Here is a 26335-nt window from a genome sequence, read left to right as displayed (position 1 = left end):
AACAGATTCATTGCGAAGTCACATTCACTTATTACAAATACCTCACTGAAACAGGTCACCTCACTGTCTATTTATCTAGCCAATACCTCATCAGTTTTTCCACAAGGATGTTATGGAAGATAGTGTCAAAAATCTTGCAAAAGTCAACATAACAGCCATTGCTCTCCCCTCATCTACCAAGTCAGTAATTTAATTATAGAGGTCTGTTAGGTTGGTCAGGCATGATGTCCCCTCCATAAGTCAATGCCGGCTACTCTCAATCACTTCTTATTATTTTTGGAAATCACTTCCAAAAGGATTTGCTCCATCACCTTCACAGGAATCAGGGTAAGGCTGATCAGTATGGAGCTCCCCGGATCCTTTTTGACCTTCTCAAAGGCAGAATTGACATTTGTTTTGTTGAAGTCCTCAGGAACCTCCTCTGACCATCATGACCTTTCAAAGGCAGCAGACTGTCCTTGCAGTGATATCAGCCAGCTCCCTCAGCACTTTTGTGTGCATCTCATCGGACTTTGGTATATTCAGTCTAAGTATTCCCTACCCTGATCATCCGCACCGCATTTCCTGCCCCATTCAGGAGCAATCCAACATTTTTCCTATTGTTCCTACCACTGTTTATATGCCTACAGAAACCATTCTTGTTGCCCCTCCTCTTCCTGTTAGATTCTACCCTAGATGAGGTCTGGCTTTCCTTACTCCATCTGTGTGGAATCGGGTGGTGCCTTCTACAACCCTCCTGAGCTAAGCCTGATTCCACATCTTGCTAAATGCCACTTTTCAACTTCTACTCCAACACACAGTTTTCTGGGTTTGTTAAGATCTATAAGATTTTTGGCTTTGCTTTTTATACATATAATGTATGGTATAAGGTTATAATAAACATTCAACTTGCACCCAGGGAACTCTGATTGTGCATTCACAGAACACAGAGTATGGATCAGTCAAGTTTTTTCATTGACCTCCAAGAATGAAAGCTGCATATCTTCAAATGCCACTTATGAGATATAACCAGGGTTCTAAGTCATCGTGTCACAGGAGAAGACAAGAAATGGACATCAACAGAAAAAATGCACTATGAACAAACAAACAAACAAAACAAAAAAAAAAAGTATTTTTGGCTAGTGGGAACTTCAGCACATTAGTATCCTCGTGGCTATCAATATTTTTGCAGGCACCAAAGAAAGCAAGAGCTAGAAGGCAGTACTTAAAAGGAAATTAGAGGAGGACTTTGTGTGCTAACTTACAGTAATATTCCTTTGTAGTAAAGGGCAGTAGAAAAATACACAAAGATCTAGATCCTCGGGGGTACAAAGGCACTGTATGAGGTGGCTCAGTCTGTACTTGCTTGAGAATCTGGTCTAGAATTACTTACTTTATTATGAACACATGGGAATGATGTCTAAAATGGGCATGGGTGGGAGAAGGGGATATGCATAAACATATCACAGGAACAGTCATTTAAGTTGGTTCTTTTTTGGTAAGGCATACTCTGCACTCCCCTCTGGCTATAATATCACCTATTCCAGAAAATATATTCTGTATCACCCTGGTGTGAAAAGATACCATTAAATTATACAGCAAAACTACAAGTTAACTTGAATTAAGTGTAACAAATGTGATGAAACTGGATACTTGCAGTTATGTCAGAGAAAAGAAACCTCAGGGAAGACAGATAGTAGCAACAACAATAATAAAGAATACTGTTTTTTCTGTAAAAGGTCTTAAGGGACATGAGAATCATCACCTCTGTCTTACAGCTAGAGTGGCTGATGTACTGAGAGGCAAAACAATTCATCTGAGCTCACTCACGAGGTAAGTGACAGAGCAGAGAATGGAAACCCCACTCTCTGAATCAGTGCCCTGTTCACAAGAACATCTGATAATGACAAACCACCTGCCGGGAGTTCTCAAAAATGAAGGCAATGGCCAGGGAATTCTTTCCATTTATTACTGTGAAGACTGCAGGAGAAAATGTTTCCTCCCTGCTAAGTCAAGTGACAATTTATGCTTACGTCGTTTAGACTTTGGAAAGATCTCCCATCACGGGTCCTTGGAGAATCATCCTCAGAAATACTTAAGAGCACGATGGAATAGATGGGGATCCAACACACACTGATCAATGTTTCCTTCCAGTGACTAAATACGAAGATTTCTTGTCTGGCTCTGACATATCTTAATCGAAATATCTTTTCCCTCTACTACATACACCTTTGGACTTAAAATAATTTAAAACTTAGGGTTTTTTCTTTATTGAAATTCACTACCTGTTATAAAATTTTGGCCCATCTCAACCTCCCCACATCTCCAAACCACCTCCCTGTTATCTCTTTTACATTTACTGTGCCACAGATTCAAGAAATACCTTTCTCTCATTTACCAGTTACTGCAGCTGGTCAGTTCAGGCTCCTCACAGCCACAGATGTCTGCCACTCACTGTCCTGTCCCTTTTCCCCATATGCCACAGGGTTGTCTCCCTTCTCCAATAAAGTGTGAAGTAAAGCAGCAACACCAACCTGAGAGGCTGTAAACTGCTAAGAAATTGAACTGATCAAAAATCTAAACCATAAGCCAGGAAGTAAAGTGCAAAAACACCACACAAACACAATTATAACCCACAATATTTAATCAATATTTACCAACTAATAGCAAATCTTGCAGTATTTATGTATTAGGATCATAAGAGGAACCATCTGGTAAAAGGAGTAGCAGACAATTGACTTTGACAAAGGGCAAGCTGTGACTGTTGGACTTGGGGTTCAGGGTTTTTGTTCTGGCATTTCGTTGCTCTTGGTTTTTTATAAGTACAATTTTGAAATGAGTTTAACTTAGCCTCTGTCCTGTGTTGCTCAAGTCCTCACAAGTTTTCATGTCTCTGCCTTGTGCTTCAGTTCATAATAGAAACATGTTCCTAATGACTAGCACTAATTCTGACAGCAACACAATGTCTTATGTCGATGCAACGATGGAGAGAGCACTAACTAGAGATATTGCTCAAATTAACTGCCAAAACCCCAAATACCTACAGTCCACTCTAAGGCCGCTCTTGGTTCCTTCACTGGTCCATTGGAGACTGCAATGTTGAGGGAATGCACAGGAGCCAAGTGCTGGAGGCCTGACCTGGAGATTGCTTTCCTGCAAGTTGAAAAGAAAAAAAGAAAATAAAACAACACACAAATAAATGGAGTGTATACATGGAGTGTATACATAACATATATATATATATCTCTCCAATATAATTACCCAACATCCACCCCACCCTTCTCCAGAAATCAGAAGATGTAGCACTGTATCTCATTTCAGCCTCAGTGAAATGGTGCTTGAATGCCATCTTCTGCTAAAGCAGTTTAGGAAAAGAATAAAGTAATATGATCACTGGAAATTACTGTTTAATGAAGATCAGTTACTCATTTGGCACTAAGCTGAAATATCAAGCCCAGTGGACTGTATATGGTTATGTTTGCCAGTTTCTGTGGAGTCCTCATGCATTACACCTATTCCTTACACACCAACTGAATCTGTTGGAATTATGCATAAATTGATTCAAACACCTTTTATAGGAGGAATGAAATATGAGTTTATACAAAGAATGTAACACTTGTTGCTTTTACCTAGTTTATAGACTAGAAAAAGTCATTCATTCAGCATCCAACTATGTAAAACAAGACACAGGGACACCAGTTCGCCAGGAAGAGGAATCATACACTACTACCTTCTTTGATCCTATCAGCATCCCCCAAGGTATTACAGCTTCTTTCCACTTATATTTCAATTTTATCTCACAGCTCTGAAGGCACAGATGTGGCCTCCTTCAGAAGTCAGAGATAGTGACCAGAACCCCTTCTGATGCTGGCTGCACAGCACTGAGGGCATATCCACTGCCTGTCTCCCTGGAGGCATCCAGCCCTGACTGAGCTGCCTCCAACAGTGAGCCATAAGGTGGAAGCACAGTACACTGCCAATACAAAGCTCAGCAGCACGTGAACAGTCAGTTTCCTAAAGCTTCTTAACATTATTGCATTGTATATATTAGAACCTGATGGCAATGGTCAAAATAATCTCATAGCTTCAGCTGCAGTGATTCAGAAGAGGACAAAAATCATCTCAGGGAGATATCTCCCTTTGTAAGCCAAATACACACATCCCCCACAAAGTGAAATGACAGTCTGTTTGTGTAAAGTGCATTTTTGTGATACCACTCCCACAGTGCAACAGCTATTTATAGCATCTCCTAATCTTACCACTGTCCCAAGGCAATAAAGGTCAATTGAGCCAGTGGAGACAATCCAGGTCAGCCATATGCTAAATAAATCTTTTCATTGTCCTGAAAATATACAATGCGATATATATTCACAGTAAAGGAGCTTGGAAGCCTCACTGCTCTCAGTGCAATTCTGGAAACCAAGAGAACTGAATCAGAATCTCTTAAATCCCCCTTCCTGTGGGTAGCATGAACAACTCAGAACATTAACATCAGCCTCTGATCATTCAATGCCCCCTTTCTTTTTAAAGCAGGCAAGACATTGACATTAAGGGTTTCTTCCAAGATATTTTGCATTTGACAGAAACCCAGTAGAGAGAAAAAGGAAAAGACTTTTACCACCTGACACTGTATCAGGAGGAAACAATTTAGCAAGAAAGATTTTATGCCAAATATATCAGTACAACATAAGCCACCCATCTCAATGACTAGATTAAAGTCCTAGAGAAATAAACCACAAGAAACTTCAAATATTTTTTAAAAACATATTTTTCAGGAAAACTTCCAATATTTGGTAGTCTCCTTCCATGTTGTTTTCAGTATCAGTGTAGTTACTCAGGCTTCCTAAACAAAAGAGTACATTCCTGTGTCTATTTGTGGTTTTATAACATGACAATTTATTTGGGTGGAAATAGGGCAGTATCACATTTTCCACTCTGCATCACTGACAGGGGTAAAGCAAACCTACTGCCCTCACAACAGAGGAAGGTAAATATGCCTAATGAATGGCTACAGATATCTCAGCATCAAGCCTTGGATGCTATTTCAAGTCAGAATTAGAGATGTGCAAGCCTCCCACAGCTGAACCTGAGACTTGGCCCACATTTCTTTAAGAGCAAGTTGAGGCTGATGAGCCTTTTGGGGGAGACCTGGCACAGTTTTGTGCCAACAGCCTGCCCTTCCTCTGCATGCCAAGTTGGATTTACGGCTTTGCCTGGAAAGCACACAAACCACAGGCATGACAGCAACACCTTTATTTTTTTTCAGGTCTGTTTTAACATAAAAGCCTTAAAATGATCTCAGGGATTGCAAATTTGCATGAGCCAGCCAGAAGTGACCCTAAGGCCCAGGGGCATGCTAAAAATACATATTATTAGATCGCTTCTTATCAGAACTTTGTCTCACAACAGACACACAGAGTGCCAAAACACACTGTATGCACCCTAGAAGCCTTTCCCATTAAAAAAGGAGGTCAAGCTGAACAGCAAGCACATGGCATTCTAATAAGTGTAAGACAGACAAGAGAGGGGAAAAATGGGGGGAAAGGGAAGGTAGCACAAATCTGATAACAGATGTTGAGTAACCAGGTGATCATATCTCATATTACTTTAAATAACAGATTTCACCACCTGTCACTTTTCCAATAGCAAGGTAACATGGTTGGCTTTTAGTTATCTTTCCCAGCAATTTCATCTCCACTGTGCTGAGTGCATGAATGAGAACACAGGCTTGACAGTCAGCCTTTCCCACAGAAGCAAAAGTAATCACAGTTCCCCTGATAAGAGACAGCCATAAAAAGGGCATCTGTGGTTTCATGATATATTCCATTCTTCAGACTATGAAGTCCACAACTTTGTTAAAATGGGCACAGCAGCCAGCTTGCTGATGTAGCAACCAACAGCTAGGAAATATTGCATCATAAATAATCAGCTCTATTTTGACAATTACTTTTTCATATCCAGTAATCAATAATTTGTGGTGGATGTTATTATCAACTTAGCTAACACATCACCATTGTGAACAACCATGAGTAAACATTAATGTCTATGTCACTGAATATACAACAAAGAAATATATCTAATACTAATTCCACAGCTGATACCACTAAGGAAATTCTTTAACAGAGCAGTTGACTGTCTTGAAAATCAAAAGCAATCAAACATTCAAGCTATTCAACCACACTAACTGATTTTTTTTAAAAGCATTAGATTTGCATTTCGCTGAAAAGTCAGGCGAGACTCAACCTACTTATTAGATCAAAGGATACATATTTTATCAGGGGAGATTTGAGTTTATATCCCAGCCTTTGGCTTTACTGAGCCTTTTCCTCCACTGAAGGCATATAAATATACTCCAATGAGTTGTTTAGACTCCATAGTTTTACCTGAACTCTCAAAGATCACAACAATTAGTCAATAGGATGCAACTCATGTAAGTGCTAGAAAAAAATCTATTTGGAAGAGAAAGAGTAAGTTAGTGCTGAATGTGGTTAACAGCTTTGACTGTCATTTTTGTTGTCACTGGTGTTGGAGTTGCTACCTTTCCAAGGGTGGGGATATTACCTCCCTTGCATAGAAGCATAAATTCCCATTGGGGTAGTCTTTCAGCTGCAGGATTGAGAGAATGTAAAAATGCAGAGACTGGCTTCCATAGATCCCATGGTTAGGACATCTGCTTGGAGAGAGGTTTCTGGGAACCTTTTCTCGAAGTTAATCTACATGTTTACAGAGAAAGGGATAGTCATTTGTATAATGAAGTTTAAGTCACAACAGCTTTGAATTTCTGTGAATATTCTATGTAGATAAACCCTACGCTTGCCAGCTCTCAGCTTTTCAATCACAACTTGAAAATCCCTGTACAAGGCCAGACAGCACCTGTACTCTGTATGAACAAATTATATGCACCTGAGTTTGTTTCGAGCTGGTTTTCACTCCTGCAATTTGGTGCTTATAAATGCAATGAAGAAAATGTACTGGCTAATCTCAGGCATTAAGTTTTCCCCACGCATCTCTGCTGACTGCACAGTGTCCCTGCAACTCACTGCTCCCAGCTTGACTTCTAGGCAGGTACTGTTCACCTTTTGAGCTGACCCCAGGGCAACCATTATTTCACTGCAACATCGATTCCCATATTTTTTGCATTTGATATAAAAGGAGCCACCTTCAGTCATATTAAATAATCTGTCTGGTGCAGCAAACCATTTCTAACAACATTCAGCAGCAGGTGTTTAGAGAAGCACTGGCACAAATGGGGTGATCCTTTCCCTGACATTCTCCAGTCCCAGTTTCCAGTAATCAGTAGTTTAAGGACTTCCTGAGCTGGCGGCTGCTTCCAGACCTTTGCACTTAATAGCCTGTAATGGCTCTTTACTCTAGGAATGTGTTGGTCCTTCCCTGAACCCATTTATAGTCTTGGTCTCCACAGCAGGCTATGTAATGAGCTATACAATTTAATTATGGGCAATGTAAAGTACTTCCTTCTGTCTGTTTTTAAAATTCTGACTGATAATTCAATTGCTGTATCATATTGTGAGTAACAGCGAGTAATCACTTGCCTCTCTACACCTTCTGTGATTTTATGAATCTCTTCATGTACCCTTTCATTCACACACACCCCCCAAGTGGAAGCAGCCTAGACTTCTTGGACTTTTGCTAATCCTGAAGCTGTTCTATCTTTGTCAAAGTTTTCTAGCTCAATTATGTCTTTTTTGAGGTGGGATTACCAGAACTAGAACAAATATTCAACATCTGGCTGCACCAGAAGCTCATCAGTGGTGTCATCATACTTTCTGCACTGTTCTCTTTAATTATCCAAAGATCTCTTTCCTGGATGTTAATGATAATACAAAGTCCAAACTTGTTAGCTTTTTTCTCCTGCGTGTGCATTATTTTGCCTTCATCGATCTCACATTTCAACTGCAATTTGCTGCAGAGTCATTCAGTGTCAAGAGATCCTTCTGAAAATTTTCTGCAACCCACCCTGACTAATTGTGCAAAGCAGCAGCAAGCTTTACCCCCTTGCACTGCACTCCCTGTGAGCAGCACTGCTCCCATCACAGGTCACTGGTGCTCCCCATCAGTAAACTCATAAGTAAACTCTGAAAACCACCCCATTGCTTCCTACACTTACACTGTTGTTTAATCATGAGGACACCACCCATTTCACCCCTAGTTTCGATACCAAAAGCTTTTTTTTCTTAACCTATTGAAGCTTTCTGGAAGACCATGTTCTATCCCCTCCACCAGACCACCCCAGTTCATCGGCCTTGTGCATCTCAGCAATTTCTGCAAGATTCACCAGTCCTGGCTTCCTTAGGAAAAGCTGTGCTGGCTCTCCCACAGCACATCACGTTCAGCTGTGCATTTACTGATCCTGCATCTTATCAGCAGTTTTACTGGTTTCTCTGATTAAAACTTGCTCCTGGGTTACCCCATCACCACTCTGTGAACCCCTGTGTGACCACCCTACTCCTCTAGGACTGGAGTTTGTTTAAGGGAGGTATTATAAAGCCCTCTCAGCAGTTTCTAATTTGAATTCCATCAGAATACTTGGCCAATAACTAATCACTAGGCTTTGATTTTGCTCTTTTGTCAATGTCATCTTTAGTCTCCTACATTAACCTTCCCATCTTCCTCAGGTTCATCCATACAAACAGCAGCTCAGCCTAGGACACTCTCAGGCACCCTAACCAGTGAACATTGATGCAAGAAATTAAATCAACACTGAAAGAAATAGACCTTTAAAAACTCCTCAGGAAATGCTTTCTTAAGCATCTGTCACTGCCTGCTGCCCACAGAACTAGTGTATGGAAATGCAAAGATTTTGGTAGCTTCCCAGCCACTCGACATCCACATCACCAATACCCCAACAAACCTTTCCTCTCTCTCTCTCAACCCTCACCACACAGACCAGCTTGATAAAACATGCATGGAAACTGATATATCTCCATGAAACACTGCAGCTCCATGCAGCTCTGAACAGCTTTGCTTCCAGCCTCAAGCCAATCCTCCTCTACCTAATAAGTGGTTTATGTCCACTAGACACTGACCTGAAGACAGTGAAACAATTTTCCACTACCTAAGCACCTCAAACAGCAAACCCACAGCTAAAAAGTGATTACAATACATCAAGTCCCTATTAAATTCTGTTAGGGCCATTTGGCTCTATCACATCAAACACCTTATTCAGCTTGTATTGATCAGGTGCAAGACCAAACTGAGCCAACAAGCCTTTCTGCGACCATCTCCTTGAGTAAAAGTAACAAATCCAGTAGGCAAAAATAATAGACAGAAATCCTACAAAAGGAAATATGAGGCAAAACAAAAGGAGCAAAAAGGAACTGCACGAAGTTTGATCTGGCTAACAGGGGAAAAGCCTCTACTACATGATGTTGTCTTTTCTGTGTCAACACTGCAGTTCTCAGCCATTTCTGTTAGGCACGCGAAGGAAGCCTTTTGGTATTCTTGCCCCCCAAATTCTAGGTACAAGAATGGCAGGTTACTTTTCCTATCCTAAAAGAATAAAATAGATTCACGAAGCAGGTTGTGTGTTAAAAGAGGCATTCACAAGTAGTGTCATGAATATGTCTGCAGTTTCTCAAATGCAGACATGCAAATCGTCACTGCCCTGTGGTTATACTTGGAGCCTGGGTTAGTGTCAAAACAGTGCAAGACAGAGTACTCCAAATGCCAAAGATCCCCAGTATATAATTTTTTCCATTCTCCTCTTCGTTTCACCATTAGGCATTTATTAATCACCAATTTTTTTTCCTTTTGGAAATTAATCTATGGTTTCAATTAGATTCTGAACTGTGTTAAATTATTCAATCCCCTAAATCTTATCTTCCATCAAGTTCTCAGAAGCCAGAGAAAGCCTAGAGTTTTGTGTCAGCTCCTATCAAGGTGACCAATATATCTTGTCCTAGATCTATAAATCACTTCAGAGTCTATATTGCATCAAAATCAGGGTGACTTTGTTCCTGCATGCCTTCATTTGCCAGGCCCTGGATCCAGCAAATTCCCCTGGAAACTCTAACAATCCACATCTGCAATGTGGACACTGAAAATGGCTTAGATCCAAGACTTGGATAATTAAACAGATAATTATAAGAAAAAGTCAAAGTCATGTGGAATTCTCTCTGAGCTCCTATCAGAGCTTGGAGTTATACATATCACTGGGTATCACTCATTTCTTCCTCCTGCTCACTTAAGGAGTTTTTTCCTTTTACTCTTAATTTATTCCCTACATTTCTTAGTAAATAAGATAAAACATGAGGGGTACTTACGGTAGATGGCAACTAAATTTTAGGACCAACAGGGTCCCTCTCAGTCTTTCATTTAAATATTCTGAAAAGATATGTACAAATGTGGTGATTACTCTTACCATAAAAAGTGACAGACCTTGGAGGATTCCTTGAAGTAACAGAAATGTCAGCATTAATTTGTGAGAGGAAGGAAGGAAAAAAGTTGCACCATTTGTGATGCAATAAAGACGAAGAGTATCCTTTATCCCTGTAATTCACAGAGAAGGAGACTAACAAAGGAGCCTAGGAAAGCTGGAAAAAGAGATATAGAAGCTTTTTCATCAAACAGATTTATTTTGCTTTATTTTTGCTGCAGTCAAAACCAGTTTGTTTTGGGAGAGGATTTTATTTTTTTTTTATTTTAGCCTTTAGCTTTGAAGCTATGAACGTCAGGTCTGCATAAGACCTTCTAGGTCATGAAATCCACTCAACTCCATTTCAGGTAAACTTATCATATGTTTGAATTCATAAAGCTGTCAAGACCCACCTCAAATCTAGCCCAGTTGTTCTTTTTCTCTTATTCCTACTGAGAAGCTATGCCAGATCTCCACTCTTTAAAATCACCACACCATTAAAATCCTTTCTTTGTAAATTCCATCCAATATGCATGCCCCCGTACAAGCTTCCTAAAATTCCCATTACTAGGATTTTCATATTTCATCCAAAGAGTTAAAGCTGAACCAACAACCAGTGATTTTTGTATGATCTTTCTACAGAATAGAAGGCACATGAAAGCCTTGATCCAGAAATCTTTAAATCTCTGGGTCAAAATCCTTTGAGTGAGGTTATGTGGGGCAGAGATGTGCATAGGGAGTTAGAAGCTCACATTTCAAAGACTCTGGAATCAATCAAGTAACCAAGATGATAAAATTTAATCACTGTCTTTTCAAGTAAACAACGAGAAATGCTCTAGGGAGCTCTGAGAATAAATGATTTCCAGCTGCATCGCAGACTGGACATCAGCATTACAGAAGATTGATATGTTTTTACTATTTCAGAAAACAAAGGAAATCGGAATGGGAAACATTTTCATAACAATACATTTCATCCAGACAAATATCATAGGATATGCAGGACCTCTGTTCTGTAGTTCAAGTGCAGACAAAAAAATGATGACAGTAAATTGGATGGACATGACTATGGTATGATCATGTGGGTTTTTTCTAATAATATGCTAAAATAATATATACTGATTTGCAAAAGGAGTGAAGAAATTCTATGTTATAACTCTGCCAACCAGATGAAAATAAGATTAAGGTCTTTTTTCAGGATACTTCTTGGTGGCATCATTTAATCTTCATTTGATCTGGAAGACAAAGAAAAGGAAAACAAGACAAGACAAGGAAGAAGGGAATTTAGAGCAGCATTTTAACATTAGTCTTGGAAATGTTTTCTTGCCACTCAGATGCTAGCACATGCTTTCTAAAATAACCTAATTTAAGGTAATTTTTATATCAAACCAGGATCCTTCGTTGGCATAAGCTATTTGCACAAGCTGAAATGTCATTATGGCTCAAGAACTATACAGCCTCACACAAACTACATAATAAAGTATTCTGGTTTTTTTTCTACAAATCAAATGTGTGCCTTGCAGTGTTGCACTACAAGCTTCAGACAGATGTTTTAAACATGGATTTTTTTCAGAACCTTTCCACGCCCTCGAGTCATTGTGTCCATTTCTTTCTTCGTGTAGTCTTTTTTCCTTGAAAATGGAAAATATCAGAAATTTTCATTGTCCATTTCCACATTTTTCCCCATTATAAGCTTTCATTTAGCTTACAAGTGTCTCACAAGGGTTAAAAATAAAAATCTTCCATTTCTGAGTATGCAAACAAAAATTGAAAAAGTAATGGAGAGTCATATTTATTACACAAGTGAAAAATAATTCCACAGTCTTTAGACTGTGGATTAAAGAAAAAAAAAGGAATACTGTAGGTGATACCAGAATAATTTTGTTACCAAGTATTGATATAAGAATAAAATTTTCTTCCTTGCAGATGTATAAATACCTAGGACTCAAGGAATGATCCAGAACAAAAGTTAAGCTTTAAAACAACCCAAAGCAACAAATATTTTCTAACAAAAGACTTTGAAAGAACACAGGACAGAGAACTACTCTCTGTTCTGAAAAGCAAGTTAGACTTTCAAATTCTAAACACAATTTTTACAGAAAGCTGTCTAGAGAGCAGGGTAGGCAATGGAGTTGAGGCTTTGTCTACATAGTTCTTGGGCCAAAAAAAAAAAAAAAAAGGAACAAAAAAAAAGGGTGAGGAAAGGAAAAAAGCCTACATTTACTTTTCATTAGGGTGACACTTGAGAAGGGTAGATAAAAATATAAAACTACCATTCATTAACCAAATAAATTCTATTTTCTCTCTAAGGAAGGAAGTTCAGCAACTGAGATAAGACAAAGGTTTTGTCCCCCACTTCCCCCCCCTCCTCGAGTCTATGAGATACAAAACCTGATGCAAAAAAATTTCAACAAGTGTCCTTTTATTCTCATGCCTCACCACGAAGACTACACAGTTTGATGGTGTATACTGCTGTGCTTAGAAAATCTTGGTTTGGGCACCTGGGATGAGAGGCCCCTCATTCCTCAGAGGGCTGGTGGCTGCCAGGCAAGACAAGCACCACCATGCCCCAAGCACCTGCAACCTTCATCCCCCCCATACCATTGCCAACTTTCTTCCATTCTGTTTGGCATAGTTTCTGTGCACCAGACTAAGTCCCAAGGGAGCAGGTGCATGTCCACCACTTTCAATTCCTCTATTCGAAACAAACCGAAAGAGTTCAGCAGAGGGTGGAGAAAAAGGATTTACTGCAGTAAGTGAACAGCAGATGAAGAAAGTAGAAAGCAAGAGTCAATTCCTCAGCAAGTCTGTGTAGCAACCTGTTCCTGTAGGACCCCATCCAAAACTCAAATTCAATACTTTTAACAAGTTTTAGGATCAAATAATGGAGGCTTAGGGATTAAAATAAAAAAACTAAACCAGGAATGGGGCATCTGGGTAGAAAATATAATAAATAAATCCCCACCTTCCCCTCTCCCTGTCAGCAACAACTGCCTGGTGATTTAGAAACAGGGAAAAAGTGCACCTCCTGTGACAAGATTCCTCTCTTCCTTCAATACACAGAAAGCAGAAAACTTAAAAAACAGCTTAAAATAAACTTCCAAAACTGGAAGAGTATCTGACTCAAGCCCTGCTCTGAGGTGTTAACCTCGGAATACCCAGCGTGTTTATAAAATATGAATTCACATTCATTTGGCTCTGAATAAAACATGAATTATCTACCAAAAATACTTATGTTCAAAGCTTATTCTTGATAATCAACTTTGGAATTACACATAACTATTTGTAAAGAAATCAGCCTTTCTGTACCAAACCTTAACATTCCTGCCCAGAGGAGAAACCACATCAGGTTTCACATCATATTAAGATGAAAACATCCCCTGTGTCATACAGTGTTACAAACCTCATTGGAATCACATTGAGGGCATGATGCCTTCACCACACAGCAGACATTGAAATGGTGCTGCAGGGAGAGTCCAAGGTATTCTCAGTCAGGAGAGAGATTATTGCATTCCCTCCTCACCCCAAGGGACAGCTGTCACAGGGTTGAGCCTGGGTCTCAGTCCTGGAATAGGAAAACTTTCAGGGAGACACAGGAAGTGCATCAAGTAGAGCAGTGATCTTCATGGCTGAGAAGAAAGTGGATATCCTTAGGTCTACTTAGCAGCTCTGCTGATCTTGTTAAACAAATGGCATAATTGGAGTTTGGTTTGGTTTTTTTTCTCTTGGAACTAATTTCAGAAATGTTCATTTTTCTCATAATTTGCCCTTCTCTTCTTTTCATCTAAATTCTGTTAAAATATACATATGTGGTTTTTCTTCCTCCCTGTTGACTCACCAGTTGTATACAAGCAGGCTAAAAAAAAACCACAATACAAAGCACTGTCAAATGAACATAACAAGAAAACAGCAGGGAGGAAGAAGATTTATTTTTCCACTAATTTCTTTCTGGCTATAGTAATACTGGCTGCTGCTTCTGTTGTGTCTATAAAACTTCAGAAAAGGACACACTAAGTTGCTGGTGCTCCTTCAGAGTCAGGTAAATCCTCAGACACCATGACCTGACAGAAGTCTTCCCACCTCAGCCCACCTAGAGCTGGAGGAGATCTGTCATTAACCTTAATGACAGGGCATGCCATGTTACTTGGACATTATTTTAATCTGAAAGAGATTCTGAGTGTAAAACAGGGACTTGTAATGCCATTCAACTCTTGTGTTGGTGTATTATTTAGTCACTGCTGGCAAAATAGTGATTTAAAATTAAATCTCTGATGAGACAACAATGGAAGGAAAATATTAGCTGTTTATGCACTGTTCTTATTATGAAAGATTCAGAGTAGTTTCTAAGGCTTTTTTTCTATCACTGAGCATTAAGATGTGAAGGTAACTGACAGCATGGGAGATGAAAACCCTTTACCACAAAATTATCAGAGCAAAAGGTATCAACTGTACAACCATCCTGACCACTTTTACCCTGGAGCACTTCACCCTCAGTCCACAAGTATCACTTGTAGCAGTGAGAAGGAGGGTCAATCACCAGATTCAATCCAACTTTGACCTCGTATTTTCTTGGGGCTTTTCAAGAAGGAAGCAATAAGTGTCTTATTCCTCTCGCACATGATAAACCACATGTCCCCTTAAGATCTGACCTATGTGGGAATGCTGCATCCTTTTACAAAGATACATGACTAAACGGTCATTAAATCATGCTGTTTTCAGATAGAACTAAATCTTGATGGATTAAAAAAATCAGCAAAAGTGGACTGCTCATCACACCTTGAATTGTCTCCAGGTACAGCATTATTTAAGGCAAGAAAATCCAACTCTTGTGAATTAAAATTAACTCTCCTCAAAAACTGGTTTCATTACATCAGCCCCACCAAAAGCATTGTAAGATACAGAAATAAACTTACTGTATTTTTCTCCCACATATTTTACTGTTGCATCACCTACTCAAAAAGGCACACAAAGAGAAACTATTTCTTTAGATACTAGCCATCTGATGGATGAAATCACACCTTCACCACAAAGTGACCACTGCTCCATCAAACAGGAGCAAAAATACCCTGTTGCTTTTTTGTGCTGACAGATACAGAGGATGCCAGGCCAGGCTACCCTCTGCGAGCTCATATGACTAAAGAGAAATAAAACCCGACCTTTTCTTAGCATGGAAATTCAAACTACTTTAGATCACCTGATCTAATGGGATCATAATATAGATGTGAAAAACATCCAAGTGCAGGAGCAGTAGGGTGTTTATGGTTACTTCCCATGTCACTTTTCCAGCACTCCATAAAGCAAGGAATCACTAGGTGTTATGCTTATTTTGGTATTACATCCACTTCAAAGAGAGAAATAAATTCTCCTCAAACTCCATCCTGAATATCCCTTCAACAGACCCTTCAAAAAGATAGTAATGGGCAGTGAAGAGAGGTGGGAGAAGAAATATTTTTAATATTGTGCTCACTGCCCTCTTTCTAGTGATATTCCTCATTAGAGGTAATAGCACAGCTTGACCAAACCAACCTGCATTCCCGGGGACCTGGCCCACAGCATACGAGTCACCGAGGAGGAGGAGATGAAGGAAGTTACACACCCCCCCACCCCAGTGTGCTACTGCATTGAGCTGTTCCAGCTACATTCTTCTAGCTGCTTTTACCAGAGAAGAAGGACAGAATGAACATAGTTAAGAAAAGGAGAGAACATGAACAGAGGGCACAGAGCAAAAGATGGAGAAATCATAACATTTTAAGGGGGGGCATGCCCAATTTCTGCTCCACCTGAGATTAAAACGTACTTTTTAGTATTGATTTTTGCTGCTCTAGAAATGAACATAATCAACCCATGCTGGCAGTAGGGCAAAGAGTTCACATACTGACACATCTACATGAGCAACAGGGAAGAGAGGGGTAATCCAGATTTTGCAAAAATTACCTAACTGGTCAAGTTAGTATGACCACAAAACCCATCCTTGCTGGCTGCCCTCACAGCAAGTTATCTTGACAACTCCACAGGCAGTGTTGCTTCCCAAGAGCCCCATTCAGGCCTTCAAGCCATAAAGTAATACTGAGAGGTTGGAAAATGTTCCACCAGGGAGGTGACTGAAAGTACACAGTAAGATTCTCCTAGTAACAGACAGGTAACTTCCTTAAAACAAATATAACACTAAAGGTCTTGGACGGGTAAAGTTCTGGGCAACAACAACAAAACAGAAAAATAAAGGGAGGGGAAAAAAATCTCCTTTAGCAAAACAGACAAATAAAAAAAGTAAGTAAAATACTCTTGCCACCTTTTCACCCCAGATTTTCTTTACTATGCTCTCTGTTCCTTGAAATGAATGGGGATGCCCACGTGGTGACCAGCAGCTGCCTTGCTGGGAACAAGAGACCTGATCCTCAGCTGGTCAATACAGTGTAACTCTGACTCCAGTGAAGCAATACCACTTTGGATCACTTGAGACATTATCCACAGATTAGCTGATCTTAGTTGCTAGCAGTAGCATAGTAAATCAATTATTTATAAGTAATACCAAACAAGGACCAAGAAAAAAAATTAAATTAGGCACCATCAGGAAAGATTAAAAAGAACAAGAAAACCTCTCCAATTCCCATTGCTTTTGGGAAGCACAGAAGCAGATAACTTCTATTTACGGTGGGAGTTAATAAAGCATTATAACCCACACCAAAAAATGTACAGAACACAAACACTGTTTACCTGAGACAATTGCAGCATTTCAACTTCAAAGAACTTTTAGACTACTTAATTCTTACTCATCCAAATCAGAATGTGAAAATTATTTCCACTTAATAAAATCTTACTGCGATTGAGGGAAAGTCTGTGCCCCTCGGACTACAGTAACATGAAAAAACTGCTGAGGGAGTGCCTGCAGAAGAGATTATAAGTGCTCTGAAGCCACTCATGGACGCTGTTACATAAATCAAGCGAAAACTTCCCACTTAGCAGTGCTCTAAGGAAAACTAACAGTAAATTGTGTACAATAATAAAAATCACACAACCTATGGTGCAGTGAATGCTAACTCAGATTCTTACAGGTCCTCCAGAACCTCCACTTATTTTTATATTCTGCTTGCTTTGGTTTTTAAGGCATCTGGTTGCAAAGAGCAATACTGAAACCACAGCCCATCCATAATGCAGCAACACCTGTCTGAATTTGCAGAGAAACTGATGCAGTAATTTTGGTTATAAAAGGGTCATGATTCAAATGCCAACGACATTACTTCAACATTGTTGACAAAGCACTGCTAATCAAAGCGTACAAGAGATGAGGACAAATACCTACACACTCTATTTGAGTGACTGCTCATTTTGGGTAGGCTTTTAAAACAACATTGCTGGTAGCAGCAATACTGTAAGCTTAATTTTCTTGACAAGTCAGGATTCAACTTTCCAAAGTTGAGAGATGATGCATTAACTGATGAAGACTGTAATTCCATCTGAGGTAACACAATAAATTTGAGCTTTGTTCTCATGGTCTATCATGTCACCAGAAACCTTTGCTGGAGTTACAGAAGTACTACATGCAGACAAGAGTGAATTACCTCATCAATAAAATGTTTCAGGAGCTTTTCCAGAAGCAGCAGCAGAAAAACAAAGAGCAATTGAAACTTGAGAGAAGCTATTTGTTGTACATTATGAGTTAATTTATAATGCCAAAATATTCCATTAACTAAAGTAACAGTTTATTTGTAACTTCATTTTAAGCTCATAAATAACAAAAAAACCTCTTTACAGCACTATAAGTTGTGAAATTTCATTTCTGTAGAGTTGTTCATGTTGCAGATTTTGAAATGCATTATAAAACAGGAAGTAAGCCAGCATTATGTAGATATAAACCAAAAGATACATCTTCCTCAGATATAATTTGTTCCCACAGAGCTCTGGATCTCAATCAGCTTTGATCAGAGTAGCTAATATTTTCAACAGATGCTGATGATGGGATTTTTTTTCTTTTAAAACAAATAAAAGGCATTTGCCATCATATCTCATCCAAATGACTGCATCCTAAATTTAGAGCAGTATTTTAATCTTCTAATCTGTACAAGATCTTGTTCTGGGATCAGGTTCACTTTAGTGTATCCATCATCACTGGATTGAAATTCAAATGAGAAGGGAAAGTATTAACAATTGTTTACTAAGAAATACTTTTTTGGAGAAAGGAGGGAACTTATTCAACGACTTATTGAAGTGCATCATCTGTCTCCTAATATCACCTTCTTTGAAAAGCCACCTGGAAATGGACTTACTATTGAATCTATCATCCCTAACGGTACAGATCATCAACCTCATCTTTCCTCATAGTTTCATCCAACAGGGAGACACTCTAAAGAAAATGAGGCCAGAGCCTATGCAGAAGGAACCAGACTAACTAGAAACTTGCAGAAAAAGTAGGTTGCCAAGAAGTAAGAGGTCAGTCACAGGTGCCCTGAGCCTCTCCCTGCAATCCCCACATTTAGGAATTTCCTCTGTTGCACTGAAGACCAAGTGGCAAGTATGGTGCTACTCTCCCCCAGATGGAATATTCCCCCCAGACACCTACACACCCTCATCTTCTCGTAATTTTTAAGAGCTGCCTGACGCTGAAGTAAATGCAAATATGCTTGACATCTCTGGTTCAGCTCCATATGTGATGTCCTACATTCAGGGAGCTCAAAGTGAAATTATGTTACCTCCCTTCACCACCAAGGTTCAGAAAGGCAAAACGTAACTTTGTCAAGGGTGCAGTGTAAGAGGAGGAATTAGAGGTAAACAAAAATTAAAGCCATTGCTGAATTCAAAGCCCTTCTTTGTTCTCATTTTACTACTTATACATAATATATCATCCATGTATCTCATCACATCTTAGGTTTATTTACCTACACTCCTTTGACACTCTGTCAAGAGACACTTACATATGTAGTTCTCATTATTCCAAACCAGTTTTAATATTTGCAATTGGAGAGTTTTCTGTAGGTTAACAGAAATCAAAGTTCAGATGCCGAATAAAGGGGAATAGTTTCTATTCAACTGGTGAGAGAAAGAGAAGACTTTTTTTTTAAATAATCAGAACAGGGAATTGACTCACATGTGGAAAGAATTTGTATAATGTTAAAAATCTTTGGCTGAACCAGGTTTCATCTAAAACAGTAGGAACACTAAAATCAACATTGACTGGACTAGTATTTTATCCCTCAACTTCAGTAATTTTGTTAAAATCTGTAATTCCCTTTGCCACTAGTTAAGCCTTTTAAAATATATTCTTTACTTTGCTTTTTGTGCATTCCATTTTTCTGTGCACTGTTCATGACACCAAGTACATTATAAAGTATTTTATTAGTCTTTACAGTAATATACTGCAAATTAAAATAAAAAATAGTTATCAAGACTAAGCATTCACAGTATCTGAATTAAATTTAAATATTCGTTTCTAACATCATATGTCTAATACTAAATGGGAAACAATATTGATCTACAGGAAAAAAAAGGTCTGCATAGTTACTGGCTTCCTTTGACACTAAACAATACAAAAAAATTAAGTAATTTAGACATAAATAAATCTTGCATCAGGAAATCCATGGGCATAATAATAAATTAGAAACAAATCTTTAGATTACTTTGTTCACCTAGCAGCTGAGGTAGAATTAATACTTCCATTACCTGTTCAGGGGTTTATCTTTTCTAGCTATGACTTTCAGGTGATGAGAGTCCTATAGCTTCCCTTGGAAATCTAACCCATAGACTACCAGACCTCTGGGACAAATTCCTGGCTGTTGTACATTCGTCTAGTCCCATTGGTTTCAGGGTAACTAGGTTGATTTTTCACCAGCTGATGTATTGTTACAGGATTACAGAGCAGGACAAATTTAAATGCCATTTTTATAATTGTCCCCATCATTTAACACAATATATCTTGGAAGATTTCAGCACTGTAGGCTCCTTTGTTTTAAATGCTTAAACAGGAGAGAAAAATGCTACCCAATAAATAAAGGACCTTTCTTTAAGATTACAAAGTCATTTCCCCATGTTTCCATGGAAATGGAACCTCGCTCCTTAACCAAGATGACATTAATGATCAGATGCCTGAAGTCACACAAAAGAGAGAAAGAGGACAGAAATTGCCAGCTACTCAACAGCGTGTCAACCTGGAGCACAACCTCCCCACTCAGGGGTAGGAATTGATACCCCTTTTGCAGTGCAAAGCTTCAGCAGAAGCAGTTCTCACAATGCTAGAACACAGAAGGGTTACTGCTTTATTTTTAATCTGGCTCCCTAAGTTTGCTAACTATAGAAGTAAAACAAATAAAACAATGTCATCATCATCTGAGGGAGGAAGAGGAGGAGGAGGAGAAAGAAAGGGCAGCTTTAATAAAAGCAACACTATAAATGTGTTGCCACGCTCCAGCCCCCTCGCAATGTGTCTGTATCTCAGTTTTATCTAGCCCTGCCACCCATGGCTACATGCTGGGGACTGGAAAGGATCACTACAGATTGCTGTGTTGGAGATTATCATCATTACAGTGTGAGCTGAAACCAAAAATCAAAGTTTCACAGAGCTAGAAAGGTATGCCATAAACGAGAGACTCTGCTGATAAAAGCTAATGGTCTCACAGTGAGTGGAAAGGAAGCAGAGGTGTGAAATGACCATCCAGGTTCAACCTTTGCCATGGCCAAGACAAAGAGTCTCCAGGTTTCCTCAAGACACTCATTGCACCCCTCCACCACTGGACTGCACTGCCTCTGTGTTGTGCTGAGAAGACTTTCAACCTCACAGATCTGAACTGCAGATGACTTAAGTCATATCTGTTTCTTCATTCATTTGAGCCCAAGTGTCCTGACTCTCCATTTGTCCTAACTGCAATATCATCACTTTTCACTGCTCAGAGCTACAGGTTTTAAAAGGATTCAATGAAGAATGTGCCAGATCAGTTTGCACAGTGCCCGCCCAAAGGAGAGGACTCGGGCAAAGAGACTTCACACACTACACAGGTGCTACGAAGGAAACAATCCCCCATACAGTTCCTCCCCCTTTAGTGTGCCTTGAGATCTGAGAGAGGAAAACCAGCACTATGTAGAATAAATAAAGCCTACATGTCACACACACAGGTGTACACTTGGCAGAGAAAATATCTACCAAATTGCTATTTTTCAGGACATCAAAAAACTATAACAAACCCCAGTATTTTCTGATTATTTCTACATAGTTGTTTCTACTTTGATTCTTCTGCTCAATGCTGCTCAGAACATGTCTCTCCTGAGGTGTCACTGGGACCAACCTGTTGGGAACTGCTGCTGAACTTTGATTTTTAACACAGAATTAATACCAATAAAGAGAAATTAAGATTGGATCTGCAAGCAGGCTTGCCAAACAGAAGTCACATGGTGGAAATGAAAATCAGATCTGATTTATTAGCATGCTCTTATAGGCACACAAAACCATAGAGAGACTCTATAAAGAATAAAATGTCCCTTCCATATCTCAAATTTAGATCTATAAAAGAAAATGGCTTTTAGTTAATCTACAAAGTAGAGAAGCCAATGGTACTTTGCACCATGATGACCCACAAAGCCAAACACTGAAGGTCTGGGGCAGCAGATATACAAGTGTGGAATTTTTTATTGTTTCTGTACAAAAGTGTGTGCCCTATCTCTTCCAAGCTCAGCACACCAGAGGGTAAAAGGAATGCCAAATGTGATTCTTTTGCACAGATTAGAATAAAAGATTAGCAAATATTCAAGAGTTTTTAGGTTTGTTTGAACATGAAACTCTCAGTAGATTTAAATGTGAATCAGAAACAGAGAAAATATATGCAAAAAACCCAAACCCAGAAAGCAGAATTTCCTAAATGGTGCAGTGATCCTACACATTAATCTGTAAACAATTATTGTTTTTCAAACCACATATTTACTGCATATTGTATAAAGAGATAGAATTCAAAGAACAAGAATAATTTTCAAGGTAATATACATTATACATGAATACAGTACTACCTGCAACTAAAAGGTTCTGGTGAAAAACTAAAATTTGGGTGACTTATTTTACAGATTTGGTGTTTCCCTTCTTTTTATTTCAAATATGGTCAAGTCAAAAAGCTCCACAGCTTGAAGTCCAGTCACAATGACAGTAAATAACTATATGGTATTGAAATAAGACTCTCAAGAAACTTTGATGAAATGGAGTACTTAATGCAGAGGAAAAGACAGTTGCTCTGTTTTGGTTTAAACCATACTAATAAAAAGCAGCAGTGCTTTGCCAACTTGGACTCCAAAACTCAGCTTTACATAAAGACCAGGGCTAGAAATAACTTCGTGTTTTGGGTAAACTCGGTGAACATATAAAATGTAAACACCAAACACAATCTGTGATATTGACTACAGCAAATGTATGAATCATTGTGATGTAACTACATGTCAATATATTTTATACCGGGATTGCCTTTGAAGCTAATATACTGATAAATTAATTAAAATATAACCAGACGAGTATAACAACAATCAACTTATTTGGTTTTTGCTGCATTTAGTATTTCAGCATTGTCCGACATTTATTGATTTTTTTCTAATGGTACCACCATGATAGAGAAACAATAATATTTTGGTTATTAGAAATTAAAAAAAAGAAACAAGATTACACTGGTGGCTTGTTCAAATTCCTACAAAAATTCAAGAGCACTGAAAGAAATCAGAGCTGGGCTTTCAGACCGTTACCTGAAGCCAGAAGACCCACATTCTTTTCCATATCTGTTACTGCTTATTGGTAACAGAGTGCTGTGCTAACCTACCAACTAAAAGAAAGCTGATGGATGGTGTTTGCATCTTCTCAAAGCGCTACTTAGAGGTAATAAATAGAGAACTTTCACTGAAACAGACAAAACTCAGCATAATACAAAACCAGATGGATTGTGGGAGTAGAAACAACTTTGCCTTTCCTGTTCTTTAGTTTTTCTCTCCCCTGTAGTTGTCTAAGCATTAATTTTAGAAGAGCCTTGGTGCTCTATTCTGATGCAGGATACCTCCAGAGAGGATTTCAAAACCACATATAGGTAACAAAAAAATTACCATATCAATTAATTTTTTTAAAGCCAGGTAAGAGAGGAAGGAAAAACTCTGACTGAGATTTGAAGTGGGACACTGGGAATGAAGAAAATAATGGAGACAGAGAAATGAGAAATACTTGGTGAGGCTGTTTGTCCATTCCCAATGTTCTTACATTCCCAGTTCATGACTGGGGCCAACACAGCATCCACAATCAGGCAGAGCCACTGCAAAGAGTGTTTATGAAACACTGGCCACTTATACTGTGGCGAAGAAGAGCAAGAAAACAAAACAAAACAATAAGGCCATCAGTAATTCCTCCCTCATTGTGCAGCCTGAATAATGTCATGAGGAACAATAAGGAGAAAACAAAATATTGAACAGCTACTCATTCAAACAGCAGTGGACATCCTGTGCACAGAGGGACACAGGAATTCTGTGGAAAAACAGTGTGCAACTGCATAATTAAAGACTGAATCATAAGGCATATGTGCAAGCAGGTGGGAAAATTCACGTCCTGGCATTTCCTAACTTTTGCATGTTTAATTTTGCAGTCCCAACAGCACTCCTTTTCCATATGCCATGAAAGCATGACCAGTATGTAAACAAACACTCCAGGCTGTAATTCAGCATTGTGCTCCCCAAATTGAAGGGCTGCACTCTGCTTAACCACTTCCTTGCAGTCACAGCCATCAGCTGGTGCACTCACATCACAGCAAGGATGGTCACCTCGCAGTACTGCAACTGGGGAGAGTGTCCAAATCCAAACCAGCTTTATCCTCATTCTACAGAAATACCCTGAAATGGAATTCAGGTCCATTTCTACAAATGAAGGATTGACTAGATAGGTTGTAAACACCATGCGAAGTTTAGATAGACCAAAAATAGGCTTTGAAAGAAAAATGCAGCTAACACACAAAGACTAGCACTCACAACCAACTTCTAGCAACTCAGGAGAAAGGAATCCAAAAGAGAAGTCAATCACTAAAGGAATAGATTTCAACAGCAAGCTGTCAAAGGTTGTTGCAGCATCAGTGAGGGGAGGAGGAAGGAAAAAGAAAAAATCTGAAGAGGATCTTTTTTTAAAGGACTTATATTGGTTGCAGTCAACTAACTCAGTTCACACTCCATTTCAGGTAAATTCTCCACCTTCTTCTCATAACTCTTACCTGACAATAAAATATATGATAATGAATAATTGGATTCAAATAGTCTGGGCTTTGCCATCTGAAGCACTACATGAGCAGTCCCAAAGCTGCTGCTGTTTCCTCCTCTTGCAGAGATAAGCTTCTGCTTTAAATTATTCCCCCTCAAAGTCAGTGCAGCAATTCAAGGATTCCAGGGGCTGATTGTATTGTATTCACTTCCAGAAGAAAGAAAGGAGGAAGGTCACATTTTACATTTAGATTACCTATGGAAAAGTTTGCAATTCTTCTAGTCATTTGATATTAAGCATTACTTAATAACAAGTGAACAATTAACTTATTATATGGCAAGTTTTGTAATTTTCACCTCCTCTGCCTGTGCACCAAATGCATGCAGAGGAGCAGGGGGAAAAGATATCAAGAAATGGAACACCATTCCTAGGAACAGCTGCATTCCTGTTGCCCCTCTCAGCTTCTCACCTCTCTGACCAATCTTCCTCAGGTAGCGTGTCTCATTAACATCTCTCCCAATGACACCCTATCTTCAAACCAAGTCTATGGGGTATTATAGCACATCATTCAGCCACCCCTATCTTGATGATTCACCTGGGATTAGCTAGCAGTCTCTCCTTTGGGGAAACAACTGTGGACCTCATCAAAACAGAGCATCAGTCAGGAGCAAATCCTAGGATCAAGACAGAGCAGAGCAAAAAGTATAGGGAGAGGGGAAGGGAAACAACACGCAACACAATGTCTTGCTAGCACAATCTCTATGTTGTCATAGGTAGTCACCTATGTCCTTTAATAGACATAGATAATATGGGCATCTATTTGTTCTCCCTACTCCCTGTGCTTTAATATGTCTTATATCCACCCATATTGCTGCCAAAACCACCCTGCAAAAGTCAGCAGCAAGTCAAACAAGATGACCAAAACAGATGCACCTCTGGGCTTTAGCTGCACCATGGATTAATTTCCTCCTTCCTATTCACACTTTATGTTAATCATCTTATTACCTTAACACATACACACAACAATATGTGCAATAGCCTAGCCAAAAACCCATTTTAATAAAGCAGTCTGTTCCAAATCAATTAACTACACATATTTTGCTCAGAGGATTCCCAATACTCAGCATCCTCATAGTATGCAGTAGGAAGGTAAGGGTTTTCAACTGTGTTGCAAAAGCTAATCAACCCTCCATGGTATAATAACAAATACAATGAGCAACAGACTAAGGAATGACAAAATATATTCAGCAAGAGTTCTTCTGTGCTTCAAGTCAATTTTTTCTGACATAATCTTAAGGAAAATGTATTTTTTTCCTTTGCCACAGGAGCTATCAATTCACATTGGGACATCAGTTCCAATGCAGCATCTTGGCTGGGTCTCCCCAGAAATGTGCTTCTGTTGCTGGTCCATGTAGAATGCTTCAGAGGAAACCCAAAGCAGTAGCAATAGTGGATCTGATTCTTTGTGACAGCTCTGTTACATGTAGAAAAATCCCAGCTCAACTAGAAAATCCCCATCCCAGTTCCATGCACTAGCTAATGTACGTCCTCATTGCTGAGATTTCCTTTCCTTCAGCTGTTACATCCTTTTGGGCTAGTGTTCTCAGTTATATTTATTTATACAGCCACTGCCCACCACTAACAGTTTGCTAAGGGCTGGACTGAACATACAAGTGAACCTGACAGTCACTGATACAAAATACCTTCCAGCAATACTGAATCTATTACCCCTTGGTTTCAGTGAAGGAAGTATGGCTCTGCTAAGGCAGAGCCCTGGTGAACAGTTTGGTTCATTTTAA

At 39.1% G+C, this 26335-nt stretch overlaps 1 protein-coding gene across 7 annotated transcripts in view; it reads right to left on the bottom strand.

Annotated features, from left to right (window-relative positions):
- DGKI (diacylglycerol kinase iota) overlaps positions 1 to 26335 on the bottom strand; it is a 206833-nt gene that overhangs the window by 127841 nt on the left and 52657 nt on the right. For all 7 annotated transcript variants that reach the window (XR_004357140.1, XR_004357143.1, XR_004357142.1 and 4 more), the window contains exon 2: positions 3024 to 3132. Coding sequence is in view for 1 of the 7 variants with exons in the window: in XM_032688288.1 (XP_032544179.1) it covers positions 3024 to 3132 (109 nt within the window). In the remaining 6 variants the exon portion in view is untranslated. The remainder of the gene's footprint in view (positions 1 to 3023; positions 3133 to 26335) is intronic.

The sequence above is a fragment of the Chiroxiphia lanceolata genome, chromosome 5, assembly GCF_009829145.1.
Source record: "Chiroxiphia lanceolata isolate bChiLan1 chromosome 5, bChiLan1.pri, whole genome shotgun sequence".
NCBI lineage: Eukaryota > Metazoa > Chordata > Aves > Passeriformes > Pipridae > Chiroxiphia > Chiroxiphia lanceolata.
Note: the sequence above shows the minus strand (reverse complement) of the source record. Positions and strands in the feature narration are given on the sequence as shown.